The sequence below is a fragment of the Gymnoscopelus microlampas genome (genome assembly GCF_963454915.1).
Source record: "Gymnoscopelus microlampas genome assembly, chromosome: 18".
In the NCBI taxonomy this organism is placed as follows: Eukaryota; Metazoa; Chordata; class Actinopteri; order Myctophiformes; family Myctophidae; genus Gymnoscopelus; species Gymnoscopelus microlampas.
Window position 1 is genome coordinate 35,080,581 of NC_139955.1, and position 27,522 is coordinate 35,108,102.

The window sequence follows — 27,522 nt, forward strand, 5'->3', positions numbered from 1 at the left end:
CAGGATCTCGAGGGACTGTCGAGGAGGAGAGGGTTTACAGTTTGGTGATCTGTGGATTGCATCACTGCTTTTTGCAGACAATGTGGTGCTGATGGCATCATCGTTCTGTCACCTCCAACTCTCGCTAGATCAGTTCACAGCCGAATGTGATGCAGTTGGGATGATCAGCATTTCTGAATCTGAGGCCATATGTTCTCAGCAGGGTAGGGTAGCAAGAATCTCAGTCATCTGTGAGAAACTTAGAGCCGCTGTTCCTTTGCGTAGAAAGGAGACAATTTAGGTGGTTCAAACATCTAAGGAGGGTCTTCTAGGCACGTCCAGCTGGGCAGAGACCATGGGGCAGGTAGTGCACTTGACATGCACTTCATCGGCTATAGCAGTTGTAAGGATCTGGTTTATTTGCTGCACTCTTATAAAACGTAACCTTAACTACCATTTCTAATGATTGCACAGTGTGAACTGTGAATGCATTAACCATACTCTCAGGTCAGGCTCTGATCACGACTTGAGGCACATGCTGATTCAGCAAGCCAATTGAAGATCTGTGTCTGTGGTTGTACTCCAGTGTCAGTCTGTGGTCTGGCTCATAGAACCCAAGCCCCCCACCGGCCCAGAATCTCTCCCGGAGAGGGAGTCCCAAGGCTGCTCGAATGGAGACAACTATTGACCAGTGGCATTTATATTTCATTGAATCGTTAACAGGCTGAATAATTCATTCTTGAGTAATTAACACTGCTCTCTCAATACAAGAGCTTCTCAATCATTTCCCCTGGATTGAAAACCAGAGTGCAAAGATTGTGAAGTAGCTGTATAAATTATTCTTTTTAACATTTTATAGTTAAGTTGTTGTTTGATCTCTAACAACACAAAGCAGTGGAGAGGAGTGTTGTCACTTAGGTTAGGTCATCTATTTAATATTTCCAGTTTAAAATGTAAAGTTACACAGAAGGCTCCCAGTCTCGGACCGCTGGGCCAAAGACATCCCGTTCTCACCCTCCAAATCTTTCACCCAACCTCCAAAACCAGATTTCCACAGTTACATCCCAGGTGCGGGTAAATGTCATTCAGGCCTATTCGGTCAGTAAAACAAATATTGTTTTTATGGTAAGTCACCTGAGGGGTCAGCCGTCTCTGTATGTCCCCCAAATGTTGCATAAAATATGGGGATGACACAGGACTGCATGCACACCCCCTCTTTTTTGACGACATGGCACTGTAGGGGTCATTCGCCCCCAAATATCGAGTTCCACACAGTTCCGGACTGACCTCCAAGTACTGGAAGCTGTCATGTTTCTTTTTTTTTTAAACAATGGATTCACATATTGATTCTGTCCAGATACAGATAAATTCAATACGATAAAGCGACTTGCAGGTTTGTTCTTTGTCTCCGAACAGAGGCTCGAGCTGTCACTGTTATGGACATGCTATCCAGCAGTGTCAGATTGGTGGAAGGAGTGATGGATGGATGGACGGGCAGAAAAATGAAAGGACATTTGGATAGAATATAGGAGAACAGTCTTGACAGTGACAATTTATTTTCAGCAGACATCTCTTACTCTCCTACTCTCTCTGTCATCTGCCGCACATCTGAGCACAGCTGAATCTGTTCCAGCTAAAATTAGATTAGGCACTACAATGGGGGAGCAATTAAGGCAGAGACTGGAACATTATAAGAACTCTGATGCTTGCTCCATGCTATTGATTGTTCAATGTATAGTAACTAGTAGCTGCTCCTGTGCTATGGGGGAGTAGTGTGAGGAACTCCAAGGCCCTGGCTTTATAGATTTCAAACGTTGCCTTTTTCCCAGCCTCATCAACGCTCTCTGCAGGGACCCATTGTCATTTATGGTGGGCTTATAGCTTGTGCCTGCACAGTAAAATATTAATGTAGCTGCTGTTTGAAATGTTTGCAGAGCTCAGACGTGACCAGCATGGTGGCATGAATAATGATTCAGCAACAATATACTCATAGTCAACGCTGTCATGTTCAAGCATTGGATCTTCTGATAGTTATAATAAAGGGATGTTGTGAACTCAGCTTAACTACTGTAACAATAATTGTTTCTGTTAGCTCTGCTATGGAGACAACAAAAACGACCGATGTCATCACTGATGACAAGCATGAGATTGCTTAGCCTGGCATCTCCAGACTGATCACGTGGGATCACTCACAAGTTCTGTGAGTGATCCCACGTGATCAGTCTGGCAATGCCAGGCCAGAGATTGCTAGCAGGACATAACCCTGTCTCTCAATGGTGTTATACTGTATATAGATAGAATAATCTGAATTGTGAACTAACTCCCACCAGGGGGCAGCAGCAACAACTTTGTGTTAGCTGATGACCCAGTGATGAGGACTGAGCCATACACAATTAAACATCCAGTGACTGAATTGGGCAGCCCCTATTTTTCCACTATTTTTGCTAAAAAAAAAAAAAGAACATTTTGAACACAGAAATTATTTTTACAATTATGATGATTTAGCAAAAGAAAATTGCGATTATCTCAAATAATTGCGATTAGGCGATTATGTAATAATTGTGACAGGCCTATTGATGGAGCCAAACAGAGTGGCATCTGCACAGGGATGAGCAGGAGTCTGGAGCTGCCTCTTCCTGGGGAAACCCAGGAGAGTCTGCAGGCCAATATCATCTCCTGTCTGATTGTGTCGATGAGGGTTGATCACTGCCGTGTGCTGTCAGCTTCTATTTAAAACTGTATGGAATGTCTTTGGAGGAAGGTTATTCAACTCACTTAATCTGACCTCACAACCCTGTAAACCACAGCTGTCTCTTTCTGTCTCTCTTTCTCGTTGTGCACTGTTCTGTTTGAAATCCCATGCAGGTACTGAGCCCACTGACAGATACTTTGCTATCATATATTACATCTTTGTATCACTGCACACAGAGGATATTAGTATGTGATCTGCCGTTTGGTAATTTGGAAAGAACTATGATTGAATGTTTGAACCTGTAATTGGCTGTACACATTGATACTGTACCTCGACTAAGTTGGCGTGTCTTTGAGGTTTCACGCGGTGACATTCAACTGATGCACTGACTTATCCGGGGGCGTCAGAGGATGAGTGTTGTAGCTAATTAATTATAGCAGTGATTCTTGTGAGCTGCATTAGCTGTATGGCATAAACTCAGGTCTTTCCTCTGGCTGTAATTGTGTAAATCGTGTTATGTTTTTGTGCCTGGTTGTTACAGGCACACAGATCAGTCAAAAGCAGTTTGCAGAAGCCGCGGGCCACGTATCACGAGCACCGGGCTTGTGATACAGAGGTTACAGGAGTTTTTATCATCACCTTTGCACCTCTGAGCTAGTCTTTACATAATCAGCCCACTGGTATAGTCTCAAGATGAGGAGCTGCTGTCTCTGCGTATTAGGGGAACTGCAAGAGCAGTGTTAGACTTCTCTATTCATAGACTGTCTGTGTGTGTGCGTGTGTGTGTGTGTGCGTGTGTGCGTGCGTGTGTGTGTGTGTGTGTGTGTGTGTGTGTGTGTGTGTCCGAAGTGAGACAAAAATTATAGTTTTCCAGATCTCGTTCTTGAGAGACACTGAAACTCCTGACTCCTTTACAGGACTGCAGAAATTCAGGAGGGCAGAGATTACGGGGAGATGCCATAATTATGTTTACTCAGCGTTGAAAAATAATCATTTCGGGAAAATCGTGAGGATTATTGATTGATTGATTGGTTGATTGAATACTTTATTAGCGAGTTTAGAAAACAGTACGGCAGAACAGTTACAAAAGCTACAGTATGTTAAAAAGATACCGCATGATGAAGGTGTTGTGTGTTTCCAGTTAAAATCTGCAGCTGAACCAATCAAATGAAGCTATGAGAAACTGACCCGGAGCGGGAAACGGGAATGCCACATTCTGGAAAAGGGAACTATAGTCATGTCCAGAGCCAATAGGAAATATAGCTGAATCCATGTTGGTCTAGTCAAACACACACATGATGTTACTTTTCCGGATTCAAATTCAAAAACAGCAAAAGTAGTACTGTAGCTTCACGCCATGTTTCGAGCTTGCAGATCTGCTGCTTTTGATGCTTTTGTGTGATGCTGTAGTATGATCAAGTAGAGCATTGATTAAATACATTTACGAAAAAACACAAAAAGTTAAAATATGGAGATGAAGAGGTTTCTGCGCACCAGCAACGTTATATACTTTATAATGAGAAGACACATTGAATTGATAAGCAGTGCTATCAGCGTGTGGGTGTGCAGTGTTTTGGGACACATTTGGGCAGTTGTGGAAGTACTCGGATTTCTTTACTTAAGTAAAAGTGGCAATACTACAATGTAGAAGTAGGCTACTCTGTTAGAAGTAAAAGTACTATAATCCAAATTTTACTTGAGTAAATGTACAAAAGTATTGGCATCAAAATACTTACAGAGACAAAGTAAAAGTACTAATTATCGATGGCCAAATGCACAATTTATTTCAAAATATTAAAAATAAATTGTCAAAATGATCTACAAGCTTGTAGATCGACTATTTCCGAACAGCTGAAGTATAGAACAAATGAAAGGTTGATGTATGTTCTATAATAATAATAATCTAAATCTACAAAGTAACTTGTAACTAAAGTTTTGGAAATGTACTTAAAGGGATGTTTCACTTTCGTGTCTGATAAAATTAATATCAAATATCTAAAGACTGAATCAAGCAACTTAAAAACTGTCTGGGGGGCTCACAAAAGCCTGAGTAGACGATAAAATGACCCAACGTTTTTTTGAAAGTGAAATATCCCTTTAAAGCAGCACTATGTAACTTTCCTCTTCTCTCCTGGATTTGTAGCTGGTTTCCTTCCCAAGTGCTGATTTTTTTTTTACCATTGAGAGCTAAGGGGATACATTGAATCTTGAATTCATGTCAGATCCTGTGTCTATAGGTGAGACATGACCTTTGACACGATCTAAACGCCTCAATAGAAGAGCAGGGATACCAAATACAACCACCCCAATTGTATAAGTTATATTGTATTAACATACTCTAGCACAGTGGTTCTCAAACTTTTTCATGTTAAGGACCCCCAAATTGACTCTTATTAGCCCGCGGACCCCCATTTGAAAAGATAAGCCAGGGACCCCCATAAGAGAAGATTTTTACGGCTCTAGCAGAGATTCTCAACCATTTGAATTTCAAGGACCCCCAGTTTGACATGCATTAGGCTAACTCTGAGAGTGTACAAATGGAACCTAATGGACCCGTTAGGGTCCATTTGTACACTCTCAGAGTTACAGACCCATAAGGGTTCATTTGGTTCCTATCCATCATTTAGCTGGGGACCCCCTGGAACCCCCTCAAGTACCCCTGGGGGTCCCCGGACCCCACTTTGAGAACCAATGCTATAGCAAACAAATTGGACAACATTTTATTTTATTCATTAAACAAAAGTTACATAGTGAGGCTTTAAGTACAGTACTTGAGTAAATGTACTCGGTTACTTTCCAGCAGCGAAGGAAGAAGCAGCCATTGTGAGCAGGACCACTGAATGTTTCTCTTCGAGGCACACATGACTTTGTGTCGGTTGACGTCATTGGTCTATTTCGGTGGGACTGAGACCTTGGGAAAAGGAGAAGTACTGTGGTTGATAACGAAGGCGTTAAACTACAAGACGCTCACGTTTTCTCTTTATGAAAACCGAAATCCAGACTTAATGGTGACTGGATCACCAGACCCGTCGTGAGCATGTAATATCCACAGGGACTCTGTTCTGGAGCCAGTTGCACCACCTCACACTAAGTTCAAACTTAGCCTAGTTATAGCTTAAACACATTCAATCCGGGATTGAATGAGATTTCTTTGGCTATTCAAAAATAGCAGATCTACAAGCTCATGAGCTTGTATATCTGCTATTTTTTGGAAAAAGCGTGAAAATGAGTGCAAGTATTTGAATATATATTTAAAAGAAATATATATATATTTAAAGATTTGCACAAATTTTCACATAAAAAACAAAAAAATAGCAGATCTACCAGCTCATAGCGCGGCACTCGGTGCCGCGCTATGAGCTTGTAGATCTGCTATTTTTGAATAGCCAAAGAAATCTAAAAATGACAGATACTTTCCCGGCTAAATGGGTTAAATGGCTTTTTTAAAAGCCATTTAAGCTATAACTAGGCTAAGTTTGAACGTAGTGTGAGGTGGTGCAACTGGCCCCCGATGTACAGTATTGTATATCGTTGCTGTCTGGCAGAAACCTCCTATCTCCATATTCTAACTTTTTGTGTTTTTTTGGTAAATTACCTCCCTGCTTGATCACACTACAGCGTCACACAAAAGCATCAAAAGTAGCAGATCCACAAGATGTGATTTTTTTTTATTTGAATCCTGAAAAGTGACAGTTTTGGACGTATGAGGTTTCCAACCGACAGAGTCGATATGAAAATGTGCTCATTGACATTAAAGTGATATTTGAAACAGACTCCCTGTGTTAATTACTACAGTCATTCCCTGCCATCTGAAAGGCTAATGTTTTGCTCCCGCCCCACCCCCTCACTCTTCCTTGCATCCCCACAGAACCAAACACTCTTGACATTTCAACAATCGGCTTGGTATGTTGCCAAAGACGGCAAAGGAACGCTTGCTTTTTTAACTGCCTCACATCGCTGGTCACAGTCCAAATAGACTGTTGGAGACCGATCAGATGACACCCAGCCAATACATATAAACAGGCAACAGGGTTGCTGTTTAGAATCCATTGTATGTTTGTGTTAATTCCAGGAGTAAGTGCTAACATAAATTACTAACACATTACTGATACATTCTAGCTGCAGCACATATCTTTTGATTCGAGACACAAATCCTTCAGTCCAGTAGAAACAGTGTACTCGCATAGTGTAGTGAATCACAAAGTACTTCATGACTTGTGTTCTTAAGTAGGATCAACTGGGAATATGTGAAGGAAATTAAGTAGATGTACAAGGACTCTACAGTATACCCTGGTAGTGCAGCACCAGTAAAGGTTCTGTATTTCACACATTAGCTGTGAATTGGTTAAACTAAAAGTGTCAGGGGATCAGTGATGCTCGGTCTGATTCCTTCATCAATAGACTGACTCTTGCTCAAAATCAATCGGAATTAATGGAATTTTATTTTGTGCATGTTCGATTTTCTCTCTGAAAAATCAAGCGTACACCATTGACATGAGCTGTCTGTTAATAATTTACGCAAAATTGCATTCTTCCAAGTAACAAGAAAAAGCAGCCATTCGATGAATGAAATGGTGTGAAAATTTGATATTTTCTTGAACAAAATCATATAACAAAATAATGTTCCCTTGCAAGAACTCATGTGAAGTTGCGATACTTAATTTAACCGTGCCTGCCGTTGTCTAGGATGACCCAGAAACACTGTATAATAATTTAATGAACACATACTGTAACAGCTTTAAGCCCATGTTCTGTTGCCCTCCCCATCCCTCCGCTGATCCTGGTGGTGTGAGCCGTGATGCAATTGCTGGCGGCTCAGGGATGTTCAGCCACCGTTAACTAAAAGTGGAGCTCCCATCCCTCCTGGACAGAACTGCCCGTAAAGATCACTGTTTGCCTACTGAATGTCAAACATGAGTCGGCTGAAAGCTGCAGAACACAGAGAGTGACGTGTGGGGAGAGGACTCTAGACTCTTGCTTAGATGAGTTCTATAGTATAGTACATACATGGGCAACTGGCGGCCCGGGGGCCACATGCGGCCCCCACCATCACTAAATGCGGCCCGCAGGTTAATATCGGAATACTGATATATTATTGATTTCAACTGTTACAATTCCAAACATGACCCGCTTTAATTACTTCAGTCTATATTAGTAGCTTAATGACTAGTAATATTGTATTGTCTTTTTTATGTCCAATGTATTTGTATTTAAGTTCATAAAGTTAACATAATAACTAAATGCATTTGAAATCAAATAAAAGTTACTTTTCAGGATTCCAATTAAAAAATAGCAAAAAAGAAAATCAGGATTCCAGTTCAAAAATAGCAAAAATAGCAGATCTACAAGCTCAAAACGCGCCGCACTGCGACACGTTTTGAGCTTGTAGATCGGCTATTTTTGCTACTTTTGTATGACACAGAATGGCGAAGTACGGCATTAATTTATAAAAAAAGTTAAAATACAGAGATAAGAGGTGTCTGCCCGACAGTATATGCAATGTGGCCCTCTGGAGTGAGTGTGGAAATATAGTGCCCCTCTGCATCATCAAAGTTGCCCACCCCTGGTATAGTAGATAATGAGTTCTTGCTTTGAACTTTATTGAAGCTTTTGTCACCTACTTGAAAATGTAATTTATGTTGTATCAAAGAGCTGGAGAGACAGGGAGACTCCTGTTACTGATCAAACGCTCTATAGCTTTTAACAAAAAACTTTCAGTTTTAACCAAAGAATATCACTTACCCTACCTACCTTTAAGCCCTATTTCAGAAATAGCTAGAACAGCCGATCTCGGAGTGTTGTGAGCTTGAAAGTTTTTTCATGTTTTTTGTTGTTGTTTTTAGGAGAAGTTTAAAATTGATTTCTGTTTTGACAGATGGTACAGTCCAACACTCTCTAGCCTAGAACATTGCTGTCCACGTAAAGCACTATATATATCCCGTGTTAGAATTGGAAGATATTTTGTCCAGTTTGGCAACTAGCTGGCTAGCTGTTGTCTGACAGGCTGTGGGGCACCTGATTAACTGGAAAGGTATGCTCAGTCAGTAGAGTGCCCCTCCCTCCATTGTTGTGTCTGTGTGGTGCTTGCAATGACATTGTTTTTGCGTTGTGTTTATTAAAAGGTGCAGGGCAATGAGGGGAACACATCCGGACACGCTAATGCCTTGTGTCAATTATATTTGTACAGGGCCAGACTGGGAACACAAATCATGCCTGGAATGTAAATGACAGCCTCCCCTATGTCTGTCCAAATTGACATAAAAATGATTAAGTTGTAGTCAGGTCGAGGTTGATAGATCACGATTTTGGGGTTGTACTGTAAATATCATAAGGTCTGTCACATAGACCAGTGGTTCACAACCTGTGGGTCGGGACCCCTAGGGTGGGTCCCCACATGATTTTGGAGGGGTCCCCAGATGACAGTGAAGTGACAATTTAAGGACTTTTAAGACCTTTTTGATACCTCAAAAGAAAGAAAAGAAAAACACCATTACTGCATCAAAAGTAATAAACAAACTATACTATAAAAACTGGTCAAAACATCGGCCAAATTTGTGAAAATAGCCGATCTACGTTTTTCACTATATTTATCTGTGGAAACGAGTCAAACTAAATTGAATGCCCCAACTCCTACATTCCAAGTGCTTATCAGGGTGGGGGTCCTCCCCAGTTCAAATATGATTCTTTTGGGGGGCCTGAAAACGTTGAGAACCACTGACATAGACCATTGGAGGTACAGTGGGGCTGCAGTGAATGTTCTCAAAAAGTCTAAGGAAGTCAGAGATGTTTATAAATAAAGCACTAAAGCCATAATTCACCTCGCCAGAAGCCTGGCAGGTGAAGACTTCATCACCAGAAGTAAATGGGAGACTGTCAGCTGGTGTGATTTCTCCACACCACATGCCAGTACATCACTTAACCCACTGCTAAAATATACCCTGACCCTGTGATATGGGTGGTATGAAAATGCAGTCCGGGAGACATACCGAGTCCATTATGTGGTGTGTGTGGATGGGCAACGTGACAGAAATACAACATCGTGCTACAGCCTTTTGACCCCGGCTGCTCGATTATAGAAACAACCAGCTGACCCCACACATGACCTGTGACACTGAGGTCAGAAAGGCTCCTTGGCCTCTGTGGGCTCAGAGATAAACGGGCAGGTGTGACCGTTGACGAAACATTAGTTTGCCTCCCAGGAACCAGGTTTTAGGGCCACATTAATATCAAACTGCTTGGCTGGTGCTCCAGGATAAAAAGTGTGTGTGTGTGTGTGTGTGTGTGTGTGTGTGTGTGTGTGTGTGTGTGTGTGTGTGTGTGTGTGTGTGTGTGTGTGTGTGTGTGTGTGTGTGTGTGTGTGTGTGTGTGTGTGTGTGTGTGTGTGTGTGTGTGTGTGTGTGTGTGTGTGTGATTTAAACCAGGAGAAAACAAGAAAAGTGTAGATTAATACAGGAGTCAGCCTTTATACTGTATAGCTGTGGGACCCTCGTTCCACAGGGGTTCCAGATTACCCAATGAGGAACTAGGGAGCCACAGCAGTCTTCCCATTTATTCACTCTTCACTTTGGATCATGTTGTGTTTGCTTCTCTGTTATCAGTCCTTATACTTGTTGAAATTGTCTCATCTTAAAGCTCCATTATGTAAAAGGCATTTAGTGAATAAAATGTTACTTTGTCCAATATGTATGGTAGAGCATGTTAATACAATAATAACGTATACAATTGGGGTGGTTGTATTTGGTGTCCCTGCTCTTAGTTCCTGTGTTCAGGTTTGACACAACGTTTGACACGATCCTGTTTCTGGTTTGACACGTATTTCTCCCCAGAGGAAGCAGACCGGCTCTATTATGTCAGCACTTGCACAGGAGACTCGGTCAAGTTCAAAGCTGAGGTAGAACAGGAAAGTTACATAGGGGTTAGGGTAAGATTTCCCTTTAAGTTTTCACTTGACATAATGTCTTCAAGAAAATGTATTTTGATCTCCTCCTAATCTAGCACAAGCTTTACAGTATGTGTACTAATGAAAGTATACTATGCTACAGATAGATGCTATAGATAGAGGTAGATTTAGTGAATCAGACATTCTCTGATAACATCACTAGAAGAATATATTTTGGGACAGCGTGAGATAAAACTTTTCATCGCTAATCCTACTTAAATTGTACACATGTATAAACACAGTAAGCCATCACAAACACTCACCTCCAGCTTGCACCTCCACCCCACCCCCATTATCTGTGTCCCTGTAACCAAGCTGGGCTGATTCCCTTATCAGCCACTCCCAGAGCTCGACTCAAGCAAACATCTGCAGTCAGAGAGACAGAGGTGGCAACTAAACCTTCAGCTTAGCATCGGGAGCATGAATCACCCACTGCTGCCTGTCCCAGAAAATATTTTAAGACACACACACACACGCACGCGCACGCACACGCACGCACGCGCACACACACACACACACACACGCACACACACATACTACATGACCTACCCTACCTACAAACCTTGGCTGATTTTCAGTTCTGCCAAGTTGCAAATCATGTATAGCCCAACCCACCATCCTGGGTGTGATCATGGTGCTATGCATTATCCTATATCCCAAATGATTTATACCTCAGTTCGCGTGCAGATGAATGTGGCTGTTGTCCATGCGATTTTTATTTCAAATTGATTGCCACGTTGAATAAGCACCACTGGGGCTGATGGGAGTACTGCAACGTTATAGGTTTCAACAATAATCTGCTCTAATATTGAGAATATTGTGCATGAAGAGAGAAAAAAAAATAGACCGTAAGACTAAGAATACAACAGAGCTTAAACTGTGACTAGCAGTGTTTGTGGAGTTTGTGTGTTGTGTGACATAACCGTGAGGTCAGTGTGGGCGGGCGAGTGCAGAGACTGGGAAATGTGTGTCAGGCAAGCAGGTCTATGAAAACAAGCCCAAAAGAAGCGATTATAGGCCACATGAGCACTTTAAACCTATATACTGTGTACATCGGCTATTTGAAAATAGCCTACAAGATCTACAAGCTCACAACGTGCCGCGATGGGAGCTTGTAGATTTAAAAAAAAAATCTTGAAATAATATGTGGAATATTTGGGAATAATTTTCCATTCTAGCAACACAAATCTGGCACGGGGCTCCCTGGCACAAAACATTTTCAGATGGGGAGTAGCAGACAAATTACATGAAAATATTTGAGAACCACTGTTTTAAATAATAATAAGAAATTTGGGAAGCAAGCCTAAATAAGCAACTAGAAACAAGCCCCAAAGAAACGCAACTAATCAATATTTAGAAGGCCGGCTATGCAAGGACACACACAGTCATGGGAATAACAAGAGACCATTCCAATAGCACTGTGTTATCTGTAAGCCTCCCGTTGTCCAAACACTTCCCCTAACGGATGATCTACATTAAACGTATTGGGACAGAAAGAGTGAGTGTAGTGTTCAATGACATTTTAACCTGGTCAAATGAATGTGTAGCCTACCACATAAATTGAGGGATGACACGGGCAGATCTGTGTGTGTGTGTGTGTGTGTGTGTGTGTGTGTGTGTGTGTGTGTGTGTGTGTGTGTGTGTGTGTGTGTGTGTGTGTGTGTGTGTGTGTGTGTGTGTGTGTGTGTGTGTGTGTGTGTGTGTGTGTGTGTGTGTGTGTGTGTGTGTGTGTGTGTGTGTGTGAGAGAGGGGGAAAGAGAGAGAAGATATGCATTATAGGGAAAGTATAAGCTTGGGCTGGGATGTATTTTCTGATGGAATAATTAATTTTACACACAACCACTACTTTCATCCATGTACAGGCAAAGAGTTTAACATCAAGGGATTGATCACATGTAACACCAACAATTTGATCTATATGTTTCATGTGGCCTAGCATATAGAGGTAAAAACCTCCAGACCCCTTAAAACTAAGATCTCTGACCATAGATCCAACATTCGTATACAAAACCCAGTAGCAGTACACTTTACAGCAGCATCTCACAATGTTTCAACACTCAGATATTAGGGCAAAGAACATGTCAAACCTCCCAGACGTGGTGGTGACATAAATACATTACTGCTTAAACGAGAAGCTTTCTGGATTTACGCTTTAGAGACATAATCCCCTAAGGGTCTAAATGAGGACTTGATTTGTGGCCTTTCCTGTAGTGTGCCTGTCTGTTTTGTGCTGGGTCAGCCTTTCCATTTTTGTTTTGATATTAGTCCTGTTTACATCCAAATTCCAAATCGTAATCTGCACTTTGAACATGTGTGTACTGTGGATAAAGTAAGGCAAACACAGAATATGGAGCGCACACCTGTGTTGATGAGGTGCTGGCCACGGCAGATAATAATGTTGAAATGGATGAGGCCGCACAACTCTTTAGCCACGATGCATGAAGTTTAATGAAATGAAACCAACGTTTCGACAAAATATAGTCTTCCTCAGGGTTTTTGACTGTGTACTGTGGATAAAGAAATGTGGATTTAGCTGTGAGTCCATGTATGTTTCATTTATTCCACCATTTTTAGAGTAGCAGAGGCGCCTCTGAACAGTATAGGTTAACTCTTTTCCAAGAGTGTTTTTCTGCTTGTTCACTTGACTTCTATGATGGTGTAAACCTGATGTTCTGTCATGTGTGCCAGTTGTTTTTCATAAATAAAAAAAAGAAGAAAAGTAGGTGATGTTCACTGTGCAAACTGGTTATTCAACTTTGTAATTTTCATGATAGGCATTGTGCTGCATAATTGATGATTGATGGTGTCATGGGTGCCAGCTGACTCAGCACAACATGTATTTGTAGGTGCTTGTGTGTACTTCATTGTCTGACGAAGAGCCGGTGAGGCTCGAAATGTCACGTCCAAATGGTGGAAACCATTGGCGCATGAGCCAGTATGCAGACTTTATTGTTTTTTGGATTCTGACCTCTGCCCGGCACCTGGCACTTCAGTGAGTGTTTGTTTCTGTGTTTTCTAAAGAAAAAAATAAATAAAAGAAAACATGAATTATCTGCAGCAAGGATTTGAGCGATTATACTGTGGTTTTGGTGGACAGGGGCAGTGGTGTGTTCTATGTTTTTTCGGAGGGCATATGATCTGCAGTGCTCGACATGCGTGTGGTCAATAGATGAAATGGTTAGTAGAGGGCTATGCTTTTTTTTCAAAGAAATCTGCACGTCATACTACGTATATAGCGCAACACGGTAGAACACACCACTGGACAGGGTGTATCACTGTGGGATGCTGTGTGTGTGTGTGTGTGTGTGTGTTGTAGCAGTCTGCATTCTGAGCAGGCGGGGGAGGGGTGTGTGAGTGTGAAGGTGGTGCTGTGGTATCCAGCCTCTGCTGGAAAGGTCAAAGGGGGCTGTGCAGGCCACAGACACAGCACGAACAGCCCGCACCCACTGACATTTAATTTCACTATACTGTATATCTCTCTCTCTCTCTCTCTCTCTCTCTCTCTCTCTCTCTCTCTCTCTCTCTCTACCACATACAGACACGCCATCTTGGTGAGTCAGAGTTCTGCCTCATTTACTGTACTACCCCATCATCTCCAGTCTCCAAATTACTGAAATGACCAGAGGGTCAGCATTGCTAGAACATTGTTTCTCATTTCTGGGGTCTCATATACAGTAGCATAGACCTTTCTACAGACACGCTGTGCGCTTTCTTGTTTGTATGCATGTTGTGTAATGAGCCTTTACACACACACAGGGGGTGACAATAATGAATCGTAATTCATCACAAAGGTACATTAATTTGATCATTTGACACTACATGCATGTTAACCGATCCTACACAGCATTACAAACGGATCAATAAACCTCCACTCTGGTGACCTCATCGCAATGTCTGACATACAGGCAGTAATTGGTAAAGGCCAAATATACAGTACAACACACAGTTCAGTGGGAAATACAACAGATTGTAGATTTACAAGTGGATGCTTGTTAGCATAGTATTAAAACAATCCTATGTCTATCTGTATGTCTGTCTGGAGTCCGACAGCACTACCATACAAACATTCAGCTATGGCTGTTAAAATCTAAACCTGTGCCTACGATTGCGGTTGAGCACGCAGGTGTTTTGGCAGCTGAAACAGTTGTGTGTGTGTGTGTGTGTGTGTGTGTGTGTGTGTGTGTGTGTGTGTGTGTGTGTGTGTGTGTATTCTCATATTATTATATAATAGGTGACTGTAAGGTGTAGCATTTCCTCTGGAATGGAAACCTATAGAGTCACTGACTCCCCCTCTGTGATTGATCAGGCCCAGTGTAACCTTGCTGACTTCTCACTATGTCTGCTTCTATTGATCTCTAGTGTCCACAACTGTTGACTTGATGCTAAGATTACCTTTCCAAAAATACTATAACCATGCACCGAATTCCCAGGCCTCATTAACACTGACAGACCAATTGACGCAAAAGAAGGGATGCGTTCATTTTGTTCATGGTACAGTGTCCTCATGAATCTAAAATAATGGGACAAAGGGAGTTTGTCCTGCATCTATCTATATATAGTATCTGTCTGTCTCCTCTTCAGTCATATTTTACAAATATTTCTATAGCTCTCTATCTCATTCAATCTTTTACAATTAAGCAAAACAAACTTCTCATTAGTGCAGAGAATAATGTATTTTTTGTAGGCTAGCATTTAGGTGATTGCTAGGGAAATATGTTTGTGTGGCACTGAAACAGATTGGCTGCTATTTTGGTTATGCTCCTTTAAAGGGGATCTTTATGTGCATTCTTTTTTTGTCTATTTCCCACCAGAGTTTTACCCTAATGTTTCTGCAAGGCTGCACTTTGAGCTTCCACAGACTCCCAGGAAGACCTGAGCATGTGAATAAAGTTTGAAAGGTTTCCAGTTTCTGCTAAAAATAGTATCTGTAGATCTGGTAACCATCAACTGCGGATCTTTCCCCCCGCTGTCCCTGCGCGCCACTTAACACGCACAGGGCCAAGAAATGTGACATAACGCATGCAACTTTATAGGTCTGGGATAGAACCTGGGACTTCAGAATTATAAGCCAAAAAAGGTCTTATACGCGCACTTCTATCAGCTAAATAAATCGGGATACGGACTGTCAAACCACCTGCTGTATATGTTTTTATTTGGAGGCTTCCTTTGCAATCACATTATGGATTCACTTTGACTTTATATCAACTTTTTCTTTTCCCCTTTATTTCCTCGCTGTCATATTCAGCAATAGCTCACTCTCAACATAAGGTAAGGATCGTTTAAGCTATGAACTGAATAAGTTAAAGGCTGCTGGCCTGCTGCTGTAGCTATAGTTTGATTAAACAATGTAGGCCTATGGACAACAGTGTAGTTTGAAACCGATCACAATGCAAAAGAGATGCAAACGTAAAAAACTATAGGACTGCATAAACACATATCACATCAAGATGTGTGACATATAGGCCTAGGCTACTTTGCACGACTTCGAACTGAACTGCACCTGTTGCAGGTGTTGTTGGATAGTTGTCCGACACTCCGACTCTACCGTTTTACGCTATAAAAGACGCAAAGTAATGGCACCAGTAATAATATAAGGGCTGCTGGTGCCAAAGTGATTGATCAGAGTCACAGACAGACGCTGAATTCTATGGAGGGCGGAGGTTGAGCGGGACAAGTGTTGCGCTCTAGCTCTGGTCCATAGCGTTAGAAGTTCTTCTTAACGCTATGTCACTACTTTTCAGCCTTTGCCCGCACACCCCCAGCCTCTCGTCTGTAGTAAAAATACACTTTCACTACTCACCAAAACAAAGACGGTTTTAAGATGTTGAAAGCCTACCTTCCGTAGTGGGAACACTCGGAGCCCCCCACCTCACGACTATCAAATATATATATATAAATACATATAAAATATTCCACCGGATGAAAAAATGTTTTAGTTATTCCACTGCGCCCCCTACAGATCTTGTCCATAGAAAACATCCATTGACCAGATCTGTAGGGAGCGCAGTGGAGTAACTAAAACATTTTCCATCCGGTGAAATATTCTCTTTTCTGGCCAAAAAGTATATTTTAAATGTGAGGTGGGGGGCTCCGAGTGTTCCCACTAAGGAAAGTAGGCTTAAAACCGTCTTTGCTTTGGTGAGTAGCGAAACTGTATTTTTTGTTTTACTGCAGACGAGAAGCTGCGCTACCGCAGGTGTTAGGGCAACGGATGAAAAGTAACAAAGGATAATAATGAAGGAGAACTCCTTCTAACGCTATGGACCAGAGCTAGTTGCGCTCCGGTAGAATTACGCACGGCGCGCGCACATCGTGCTCCCGTGTCATTTGGGACTCCGTACTACGCACATGCACACGCGCACACACACACAGCTGTTTAGACTCCACTGCGTATCTGTCATTCAAGGAGCCTATATACTCGAGGACAGGCGGCTGAACAACACGGGCGACAGAGGACCAAACTTTTTTGGGGGACTTTTTTGTTTTTACAAAGGTGCCACAACGACGATCGGAGGAACATCACAGGAGGAAGACACAAGAGGGAGCTGGAGTAGGTTATGTTTGATTTCAAACACATTATTAACCTTTGGCTTTAGGTCAATTAAGTTGTCATTAGGCCTACACATTCAACCACAGACACAAACAAACAAACAAACAAACAAACAAACATTTATTAATGTGTTTGCTTCATCCAACTCGCACCAAGGTGAGTTTATTATTGGCAGCTAAATGATTTAAGACATTGTAAATGTGTGATCATTAGAATAATGATAAGATCGTGACGCTGTTACTTATTGTGCACGAGTAAGTCAACTTGTCATGTACAGTAGATCTAGAATCATGCAGTTAGTAGTCTGACCCTGGACCAGGTTATAGGCTATACTGTAGATCTAATCATGCAGTCTGTGTACTCTGTAGGCTAACCCTGGACCAGGTTATGTCTGATACAGTAGATCTAGAATCATGAAGTTGGTAGGCTAACCCTGGTCCAGGTTTGAGGAGGTTATAGGCCTACTGTCTGGTACAGTAGATCTAAAATCGTACAGTTAGCTAACCCTGGCTGGTTCAGGTTATACTGTGACTGAGTAGATCTAGACTCATGCAGTTAGTAGGCTAACCCTGGTCCAGGTTTTACTGTGACTGAGTAGATCTAGAATCAATGAATCATACAGTTAGTAGGCTAACCCTGGTGGTCCAGGTGTGACTGAGTAGATCTAGAACCATGCAATTAGTAGTCTAACCCTGGTCCAAGTTACCCTGGTCCAAGTTACTGTGACTGAGGATAATTGAATCAGAGCAACAGCTGCGTAGGCACGACGCGCTGGTGTGTAGGCTGCGCGTCACACATTGCCTTCACATGATAATATATTTTCATTCATCATAGTCCGTCCGATCACTCCGATGCTTTAATGTTTTCGTTGCAGACAGTCTTGCGTTCATCAGAACTCCTGATAATTGAACTTAGCTCTAGTCCTGGTCTACTTACAGGCGCTGTTAACGCAGAGCTTCTTTTCACTTTGTAGATCCTGTTGATTCTGAGGAGCCCGTGAGGCGGATAATAAAAGCATCATTCTGGCCAACGGAGGGCATAGCAGGATTTCCCCGTGCGTGTTGTTGTAGCGTGAAAGAGGGCAGTTTCTTTTGACACAATCTGTCATTTATATGCCTGTAATTGTGCTTCTTTTTGACGCCGTTTTACATTCGCGTGAGAAGAACCTGCGCTTGTTTTCTTTCTGCTCCGTTCCTTTGTCACATCAGAGCAGGTCGTGATTTTGCCACATAATAGGATTCATGGTGGGAGCGCTTTGTTTCATCAATGTGCATTGATGTAGCGGAAAACCTGGAGGAGATAAGGTAGGATGCTCGTTTAGACATGAGAAAACCTTGTAAGATGTCTGTAGGCTACAGTAGGATGTTTTTTTCCAGGCTGTTGGGTCTTTTGTGGACTCAATATCTAGGTTAATTGTCGTGTGTGTAGAGAGAATATCAATTGCTGCTGCCTGGATGCTTTAATTGGTATAGACTGGTGTAGAAAAATGGAACCCCGGGAAGCCCACATGTTTTATTGTTTTGTTATGTGGCCACCATCTTTTACTATTACTTGCTTGATGGAAAATAAAGTATAATTTGAGGACTTAATTGCAATCATATCTTTTCACAGAACCCTTATCTCGGCACCTTGCACCCCTGAAAACGGTTTCACTGAGGAGGACAGCGAGCAATTAAAGGGATTTCTTCCATTCTTGCCTAACTCGGGAATTACACATCCAAACTGGGATCTATGAGCGGCAAAGTGGCGAAGCCTAAAGAAGATAAGGATGCTTCCAAGGGTAAGAGTAAGAGATCATAGATCCCAGCCTTAAAGCACCCCTAAAACCACTGGGTTTTTAAAGCGACCGTGCGCCCATTCATTGCCTGCATGAGCACCCACCACAGTAACCTATTATAGCTCACCCAGCCATTCTTTCTCACCACAATATGCCAATGGTTTAGAGCAGTGGTTTTCAACCCCTTTTCACACCAGGTCCATTATTTATTCGGCATTTGAGCCACAGGCCACCATTTGATGAGATTTAAGCCTCTCAGACCCCAAACGTTGAATATTTTATTGTCGTTGGATTGGATACGACTTGTCCACAATTCCACCATGCTGTATTGATGTTGGTGCCATAGGAGAGATGACAGGCACACGTTGATCTAAATAACAATTCTTCTTCATTCTCTAATTGTGTAGACTTCTTAACTCTTGAGAACGGTTTAATTTTACACTCTCTAGAGTTAAAGATCTAAAAGGGTCCATTTGGTTACCAACTCTCCATCATTTAGCTGGGGACCACCTGGAACCCCCTCAAGGACCACTGGTGGTCCCCGGATCACTGGTTGAGAACCACTGGTTTAGAGCTTAACACTTGCTGTTGCTTGCAGTCCAAGGTTAATGATACCAGGCTTACAACCTATAGGATGTATAGGCCTGGTATCATTAACGAAATATTAAATATTATATGAATGATATATTAAATAGCCTATTTGATCAGACGGACTAGGTTATAGTCCGTCTGATCAAATAGGTTATTTAATATTTAATTGGTCAGCTATTTAGGCTACCATATACTGACTGTGGAACAATGCCAATCAATCAAGAAAAAAAAGCATCATGGAAATTGTAAAACCAGTTGGATGCTTTCGCAGGCTGTGTGTTAATTGATTTTCTGTTTCTTTTACATAAAGAGTAGCTTAAAACGTGCTGTCGCTTTAACACGACGATGAAGAATGATAGTGAAACATGTTGCCACAGGCATTCTACTGTATTGTATAATTCCGCACATTATGCCCTACTACTACTGCCTGGTTATCACTTTGTTGTTGTTCAGTGGTCACGATCGTGTATAGCAGCATTCCACCTTTTTGTTCTCCTAATGACCTAATGCGTAAAAATTAGCCATCGTATGCACTGTTGCCAGCTTGTGTGAGAGAAGTAAGCAACCAGGTCTGTGAAAACATGCCCAATTAAGAAGCGACCACATGAGCAAATTTTAATATATATTTATCAGCTATTTGAACATGGCCGATCTACAAGCTCACCAAGCGTCGCGATGCGAGACGTTGTGAGCTTGTAGATCTGCTGTTTAAAAAAAACGTGAGAACCAAATGGGGGGGGGGGGGTCCTTGACATGAAAATATTTTAGATTCACTGGCTTAAACAACATTAGGAAGCAAGCCCAAATAAGCAACTACACTTTAGAAACAAGCCCCAAAAAACGCAACCCGCATGACTACCAATACTTACAAGCAACTTTACAGAAAAACAAGCCCAAAGTCGCTTATAATAAGCGGACATGGCAACCCTCATCGCATGCTGCAAGCAAGCGCCTCCCATTGCCATGGAGACAGAGCGAGACAGGGTTGCCAGAGGAACCATGGCGGGGCCAATCAATGCAAACTATGCTCCATCTATACACATGGATGTCACGCATACGACACGACACTCATAAGCACTTTACTGCACTCTTTGTTTGTACGGTATAATTTGATATTTTGAAATAAACGAAGAAAAACATGATTCAACAGTGGTTCTTCTATGAGAAACGACTATTACGAACATGTCTTTCATTTTTAAACGGCTGATATTTTCACCAAATTATTGCCTATAAGATTTGCTCCTCTACATTCTCTATAGAGTCAGCATTTAATGCATTTTCGTTTGAGTCTCAGGGTCTATTGTTTTAGCCTACTACTCCTGTATGTTAAATTCAATGGGAGCCTAAATAGTGGTCATTTGAGAATGGTGGGAATTTAATTACTGTAACTGAACCTCAGAAAACCTGGCACGTTCATTTTTATACTGTGAGAGTTTTCCCATGGCAAATGTACCCCTGAATGGCATCATGGAATTTCCTGGATTCCATTTGGTATTAGGTTTCCCTGCTTTGTTTTGTCTGGCTCTGATGTTCACCCACAACAGATCGATATACTGTAACAGATTTACATTGGCAGTGCTGATAAGCATTGGTATGGGCAGTTAATGAAATCCACATGTTATTTTCAGAAGACAAGCCATGAAGATTAAGTAGCCTGCAGAAACTATAGCAACACTGTACAAAGCTTTAGTCTTTGCGACACATTTTTATGCCTCTGCTGGCAGACGACCATAACGGGAAGAATTATGTTTATGGCTTTTCCGTTTATGGGTTTTCCGTCCGCCCGTCTGTTTGTCCATTCCAACATTGTGAATGCATATATCTCAGGAGCACCTTGAGGGAATTTCATGAATTTGAAATGGTCAACGGTCAAGGTCACTGTGACCTCACAAAACATGTTAATTAAATCCCTTCAAAATCTTCATTCAATGCCTTTCGTCTCTGTCGGGTGGAAACCTCATATGTCCAAAACTGTTTGTTGTTAGGATTCACATTCGATATGATCAAAAGTAGCAGATCTACAAGCTCAAAACGCATCGCTTCACACCACGTTTCGAGATTGCAGATCTACTACTTTTGATGCTTTTGTGTGACGCTGTAGTATGATGAAGTAGGCCATTGATTTACAAAAAAGCACAAAAAGTTAGAATATGGAGATAAGAGGTTTCTGCCCGACGGCAACGATATGCCATATGAATCTGGCTTCATGGCTGTAAATGGTAACTGGTAGGCACAGGTGTATTTCTAGTTATCCCACTTTCAAGTAGGTATTAGACTATTTATTATTGTCCCAGAGGATTATTTGGTCTCACAGGCTGTTCAACATAGAAACACATAAGAAACAGCACCATCCAACTCAAAATACCAGCTGTACTGTAATACATAGAATCTCCAATATACTGTACATCCATCCATCCAACACACAATTCAATTCCATTTATCATAGTGCCAAATCACAACAAGTTGTCTCAAGACACTTTATATATAGAGCAGAGACCTGACAAATAACAATGTCTCACCCTGACCGAGCATTTTTGCGACAGTGGCAACAAAAACTCCCCCTTAGCTGGAAGAAATGTCAGGCAGACCCAGGCTCCAGTGTGGGCGGCCATCTGCCTTGACCATGCCAGGAGGGAGAGGGAGAGAGGACATGTCAGAGAGGCAAGAATTAGACTTTTAAGTTTTCCACTGCATAGCACCTAGTAGTGGCATTCTGGGAATATATGAACTAAAATAACCAAAAATGAAAGCGATGAACCATACTCATTAAATAGTATTGCGTGCTCTGTGCTGTAAAAGCTTGCACTCAGTCACTGAGTAACTGCCTCCAGATGGTTACACTTAGGTTATCTTAATGAACATGTATCTCGTTGTTGAAATGTTTGTGTGTAGGCTCAGTTGCTACTTTAGTTCTAGCAGGGGCGGAGTTTCAGGAAGGGCTGAGGGGGGGCAGATGGCCCAGGGCACGGGACTCTCGGGGACCATTGAATTTTATTTTATGGTACGTTAAGAGTGTGTGCGGACCTCGGCCCCTGGCTTGTCGAAACATATTGCTCATTAGTTGAAGTGGGCTCCAAAATTAGATGATTGCTGTCCGTGGTGCTGAAATCTTAGATTGAGTGCATGCGTGCGCTGTTGTCCGTTTTTTAACTAATCAAACAAATTACATGAAATAAAAAATGGTCTAAATATCATTTAACTAACTTAAATGAGCTACGGGTTTTGTCTCGGCTAGCAGCTTGTAAGCCCCACTCTTAAAGGACGACTTCACCACTTTTCAACATATCTTCATATAATAGGTCCTCACTAATGCTCATGATAAAATGATACCATTTTTTTCTACTTGGTCTGTGTCTCATAGGAGGGCTGTGGACAGTCCAGAAACCCGTCTACCAGTGACATCATCGTTAGGCAGGATTTTATTTTCCAAAAAGATTACAATTTTTTAATTCTGATTTTTATTAAGGCGAGAACAATGGGATCTATTATTGCATTGCAACTTTCCAGGGATACAAAGCCTGCAGTTTAGCTTGGATTCCCCATCGATGATGTCACTGGTAGACGGGTTTCTTCATTTTATCATGAGCATTAGTGAGGATCTATTATATGAAGATATGTTGAAAAGTGGTGAAGTCGTCCTTTAAGAGCATGTGTTTGTTTTGGAAAGCGATGAGGATTTGGAACTGCTGGGGATAATACAGGCCAGGGGTAGTTGATTTATTCTTCTAACTTTAGTGAACAGCTTTGACTGAAAGATGAACCCTTGTCATTTTATTTATTCTAGTTTTAGACTCATACTTTGTGTTTTAGCTTCATTGTTTTTTTCCACTCAGCTATCTATTTATTATTCATTTCAATTCACAGGCATGTATTGTCTTCATCAAGTACATACATATGTGTTTAATATGTAGTCATAGTTGATGTACAGTGACTATGTCTCCAGCAACCTGCTACTTTTTCTAGCTTTGTGGGAATCATTTGATTTGAAAGTAACAGGTTATCATCATTGTAGCATCTCTGTAACCCTCACTTCACCCAAGAAACCACAGCAGATCCTGATCTAAAGTTATAGATGCAGACCCCTGAACACAGTGCGGTGGGACACTTTTGTGTCCCACAATAAAAGCCTGCAGGTTGTCCTGTGCATCACTGAGCAGGGCACCTGCTGCCAGCTGCACTCCATCAAGAACCTGAATGGTGCCAGAGCAAGGACGTGAGCAGAGAAATGAGATCACGGCTGATTCAGGCAACCGCCTGCTCCAGAAATTATTTTCAGGGAAACGTTCCATTATAGACTGAACCAGCTGCCGCCACAAAAGCTTTTCTCGATCCTTCCGACAAAACCCCTTAGCCAGAACCTCACTGACAACTCTTCCACACCCCAATCACCGCACCTACAGTAGATACACTGATCATTTTGTATTGGATTAGTTTCACACGTATCATGTTAATTTAACTAAAAATTTGAACCAACATTTAGCCATGGTGGTCTAAGCATGGCAACGTCCGGGTCCTTCAAACGAGATATCTCAAAAACTACTGGCTGGATTCCCATTGAAGTTCACCATGGCTTTTCCTTTCCTAGTGCCACCCGTAGGCCAAAATCTCGATGTTCATGCAAGATATCTCAAAGTGTGGATTGCTAAGAAACTGCTGCACACATTCAGGATGAACCCTAACCTCCAGTGCCACCCTGAGGCCAAAATGACAACTTTGCACACTTAATATCACATAATCACATTTTTTAAGATTGCAGGATGAACTATACTGATTTTGGTGACCTCATGGCCTTTCTTCTAACACCTATTTCAACAAATATACACAATCACATCTCCCAAGATTCTGCCACTAGACACAATAAAAAGAAAAAAAGAAAAAAATCTATTTTGGACTCACTATAGAGAGTGTGGGGCTCTAAGGACAGCAGTGTTGGTCTTTTCAAACCACTTTGAGTCTGGATAGGTGTAAGGACCAGCATAGCTTCTAGGGGCCACTAGCAAGGCATTTAGACTGTTAGTCTTGTTAGCTACTGTAAAATGTCCTACATTTTCACAATGGGTGAACCCAAATGGATATCGCACACCATCAGATGCGTACTGACTATGAGCAGTATGGGGCAACATCAGTTCAAGAACGACCTTCATAATGCTTTACGCTTTACTGTTGGTGCCAGGGTCAGTCAGTTGTCCTGTACATGGCGATCAAGAGACCGGCGATAGAAATGTTCTCTATTCTTTGTCTCAATTGGCTATAGACCACGCCTCATTGCTTCATGTGACACAGTTGGACATCCTGTGTTAGAACATGAGAACAGGGAAATTAGAGAGAGGAAGAGCAGGAGAGAGAGGCGTTGTGGCCTGGGTCATGTGGGAGCTGCAATAGCAACACGAGTAAATCAGATTGTGTTAGCTTCCCCCTGTGCCCTTGTGAAGCTGTGTTGTCCATTCAAGACGGTGCCTCAAAGCCCCTGTTACATAACCATTCTCCCAGGCACTATCCCAGTGCCTCAACTGGATTGAAAGGCATTTACATTAAATCATAATGCTGACATTTTACCCATATCTCTTTTATAACGAAGCAAAAACATTGCCATTATATGTGTAAAAAAAATACCCCAAAAAACATTACAAATTCCATGTTTCCCCCCAAAATATACATCAAATGAAATCCACAATAGGATGTCCTTTAGTTGCTGTGATTCTGCAGTCACTTCTGCAGCCCACAGAGTATAAGTTTCATGTGAACGGCTCATAAATGCCAGTCAGCCATTTGAATGTAACTTAAACAGCAGGTCTCTCACTCTGCTCAGACTTCATTTCAGACAAGCACATTGCTAGTCTTCCCTAGCCTCTTGGGTAGTGAGTGTCAGCCAGTGGATTCATATCTCTCTGGAATGGCAGAGCCGTGTCCAGCAGAAGGCATAAGTCTTGCATATTTGCTGGCAGATTAATTCAGGCCAAGGCGGGCCACACAGCTGAATCAATAGATGCCCAGAGACAAGTTTGGAGTCACTTCATTAATCACTTAGAAGGCAGGCTCTCTCCTGCTCTCTGCTGACACCTGCTCTTATCTCAGTGGCAACAACACGCTGTCTGCATTATCATTACAATATATTTTTAATCTATTTACTAGCTGCCCCAGAAGCCACCTTGAATAACACGTGCAATAGCTGAGTTTTTACTATGATGCGTTTTTGCATATTTTTATATGCTATAGGTGTAGTTGTGTTAACGTCACTGCTGAGGAAAAAAATGGCAATGACATCCCGACACAACACATTTCTGTTTACAACGATTGCCCTCACACAATACAGCGATGGTAATGACAGCCGATGTGCGATTGCTTAGAGGTAGTCATCATGCCACACTTCCCCTGGTGCTGACGCAGGTATGGCCAACACCGCCCGGAGGGAGTTAGCTTGCCTCATGTCACGGACCTGCCACTCTGCATCACTGCGTGGCAGTTGTTAGAGGAATGTTTTATTCTTCTATTCAGTAGTGTGAGCTGAATAAATCTCAAAGTGTAGCACTTTGAGATTTGGTTCAAATACAAATAAAATGTATTGTTGTTATTATTATTATTATTATTATTATTATTATTATTCAGCTTTAAACCACTACCTATAGCAAATTTAAGGCCTGATTTAATATTTTAATTGTTAATTAATCATACATTTGAAGGCAGTTTGCTATATCAACTGCAAGATTGTTTGCCCGTGGCTCTTCTAACAAAATTGGCACTAAAATGTGGTCAGCTATCTCACTCTTGTCTATCCTCAATCTCTGAATACCTGATTGTTATGATGCATTGGTAAACCAGCTGCTGGTACTGTATGTCCACAGGGCTGTGCATCTTCTGATTTGAATGACTTTTTAAGCTGCTCCCTCTGTGAAATTTAGATCATGACTATGATTGACACATGTCGGGCCACGGTAATAATAACCCTGTGCTGCTGGGTCTTTCATATTTTCTGTGATATGCTGTCCCCTGCCCTTATCTTCCCCTCAATGAAACCCTTCAACCACAACCTTTGTCTTCATATTGTGGCAATGCTCCCCTAGTGGCAATGTCATTTGGAATATTTTCATTCCCATGAAAAGAGAATAGCCCTCAGCTCTCTACAATAAAAAATCAACACATTGGCAAATGTCTATGGCTGTTACTGTTACAACATGTGATATGTGATGTCCATCAGATCAGTCAAGTTGGTTTCTTCATTATCTTAGTGACAGCTATAGCTTTTGAGTAATTCGTACTTTATTTAGATGTTTGTGCTTTTCTGAAATTTGCCATTTGAAGCGAGAGATCCTTGAATGTACTGTATGCCAATTTGTTGGAAATTAAATGTCTCTTTCTGTAGACGAGCTACTTATGAGAATTATAGTGAGATGATGCATGTTAACATCCTTATACGGTATGAACACTCCCTGAATGATTATCTCTGCAGGGAAATGTTTACGCTTTACGGCTTGGCTGTGTGTCATTGTGAGGAACCGGGCTAATGTTAATAATCTAGTTCTTACACGCAACTTCCCTCATCAAAGTAATAGTAATGGATCAGGGTATAGGTCCCATCTGAAGGTAATTGCGGTTATCTGAATCAAATAGCCCAGATGACAATAGTTTTTCTATAGAGAGGCAGAAAAGTGTATTTTTTGGGATGTCTCGTGAAATTCTGTATTGCCATATGGTTTGCGATGTGTATCCAGGCCAGGGTACCACTTCTAAGAATTGTACCATGTTGAAAGAACGCTGTAGTGTAGTGTTTCTCAACAGGGCTGCCCCCGTTGAGAAACTAGAGTCTAGTGCCATTGTTGAACTCCCCTCTCACAGCAGAGGGGATTAAAAAAAATGACACAGAATGAGATAGTCCTCATTCCTCCTCATATACTGTAATACTTTGCAGAGATGGGTGAGACTCCCCCAAATCTGAATGGTAATGGACCCATGGGATCAGCCTGCATCAAAAGCTTTGAGTCCGTCTGAGTTGGAGG

The 27,522-nt window shown here is 41.8% G+C and overlaps 1 protein-coding gene across 4 annotated transcripts in view; it reads left to right on the forward strand.

The window, feature by feature from the left end:
- The first annotated feature begins 15,828 nt into the window (after positions 1–15,828).
- fgf13a (fibroblast growth factor 13a) overlaps positions 15,829–27,522 on the forward strand; it is a 131,951-nt gene continuing 120,257 nt past the window's right edge. The window contains exons 1-2 of one of the 4 annotated variants that reach the window (XM_084086078.1): positions 15,829–15,878; positions 18,772–18,940. In XM_084086078.1, the coding sequence (XP_083942204.1) occupies positions 18,892–18,940 (49 nt within the window). In that variant the 5' untranslated portion in view covers positions 15,829–15,878; positions 18,772–18,891. Of the gene's footprint in view, positions 15,879–17,069; positions 17,317–18,151; positions 18,465–18,771; positions 18,941–27,522 lie in introns of those variants that run through there. The other 3 variants (XM_084086076.1, XM_084086077.1, XM_084086079.1) reach the window with 3 other exon arrangements.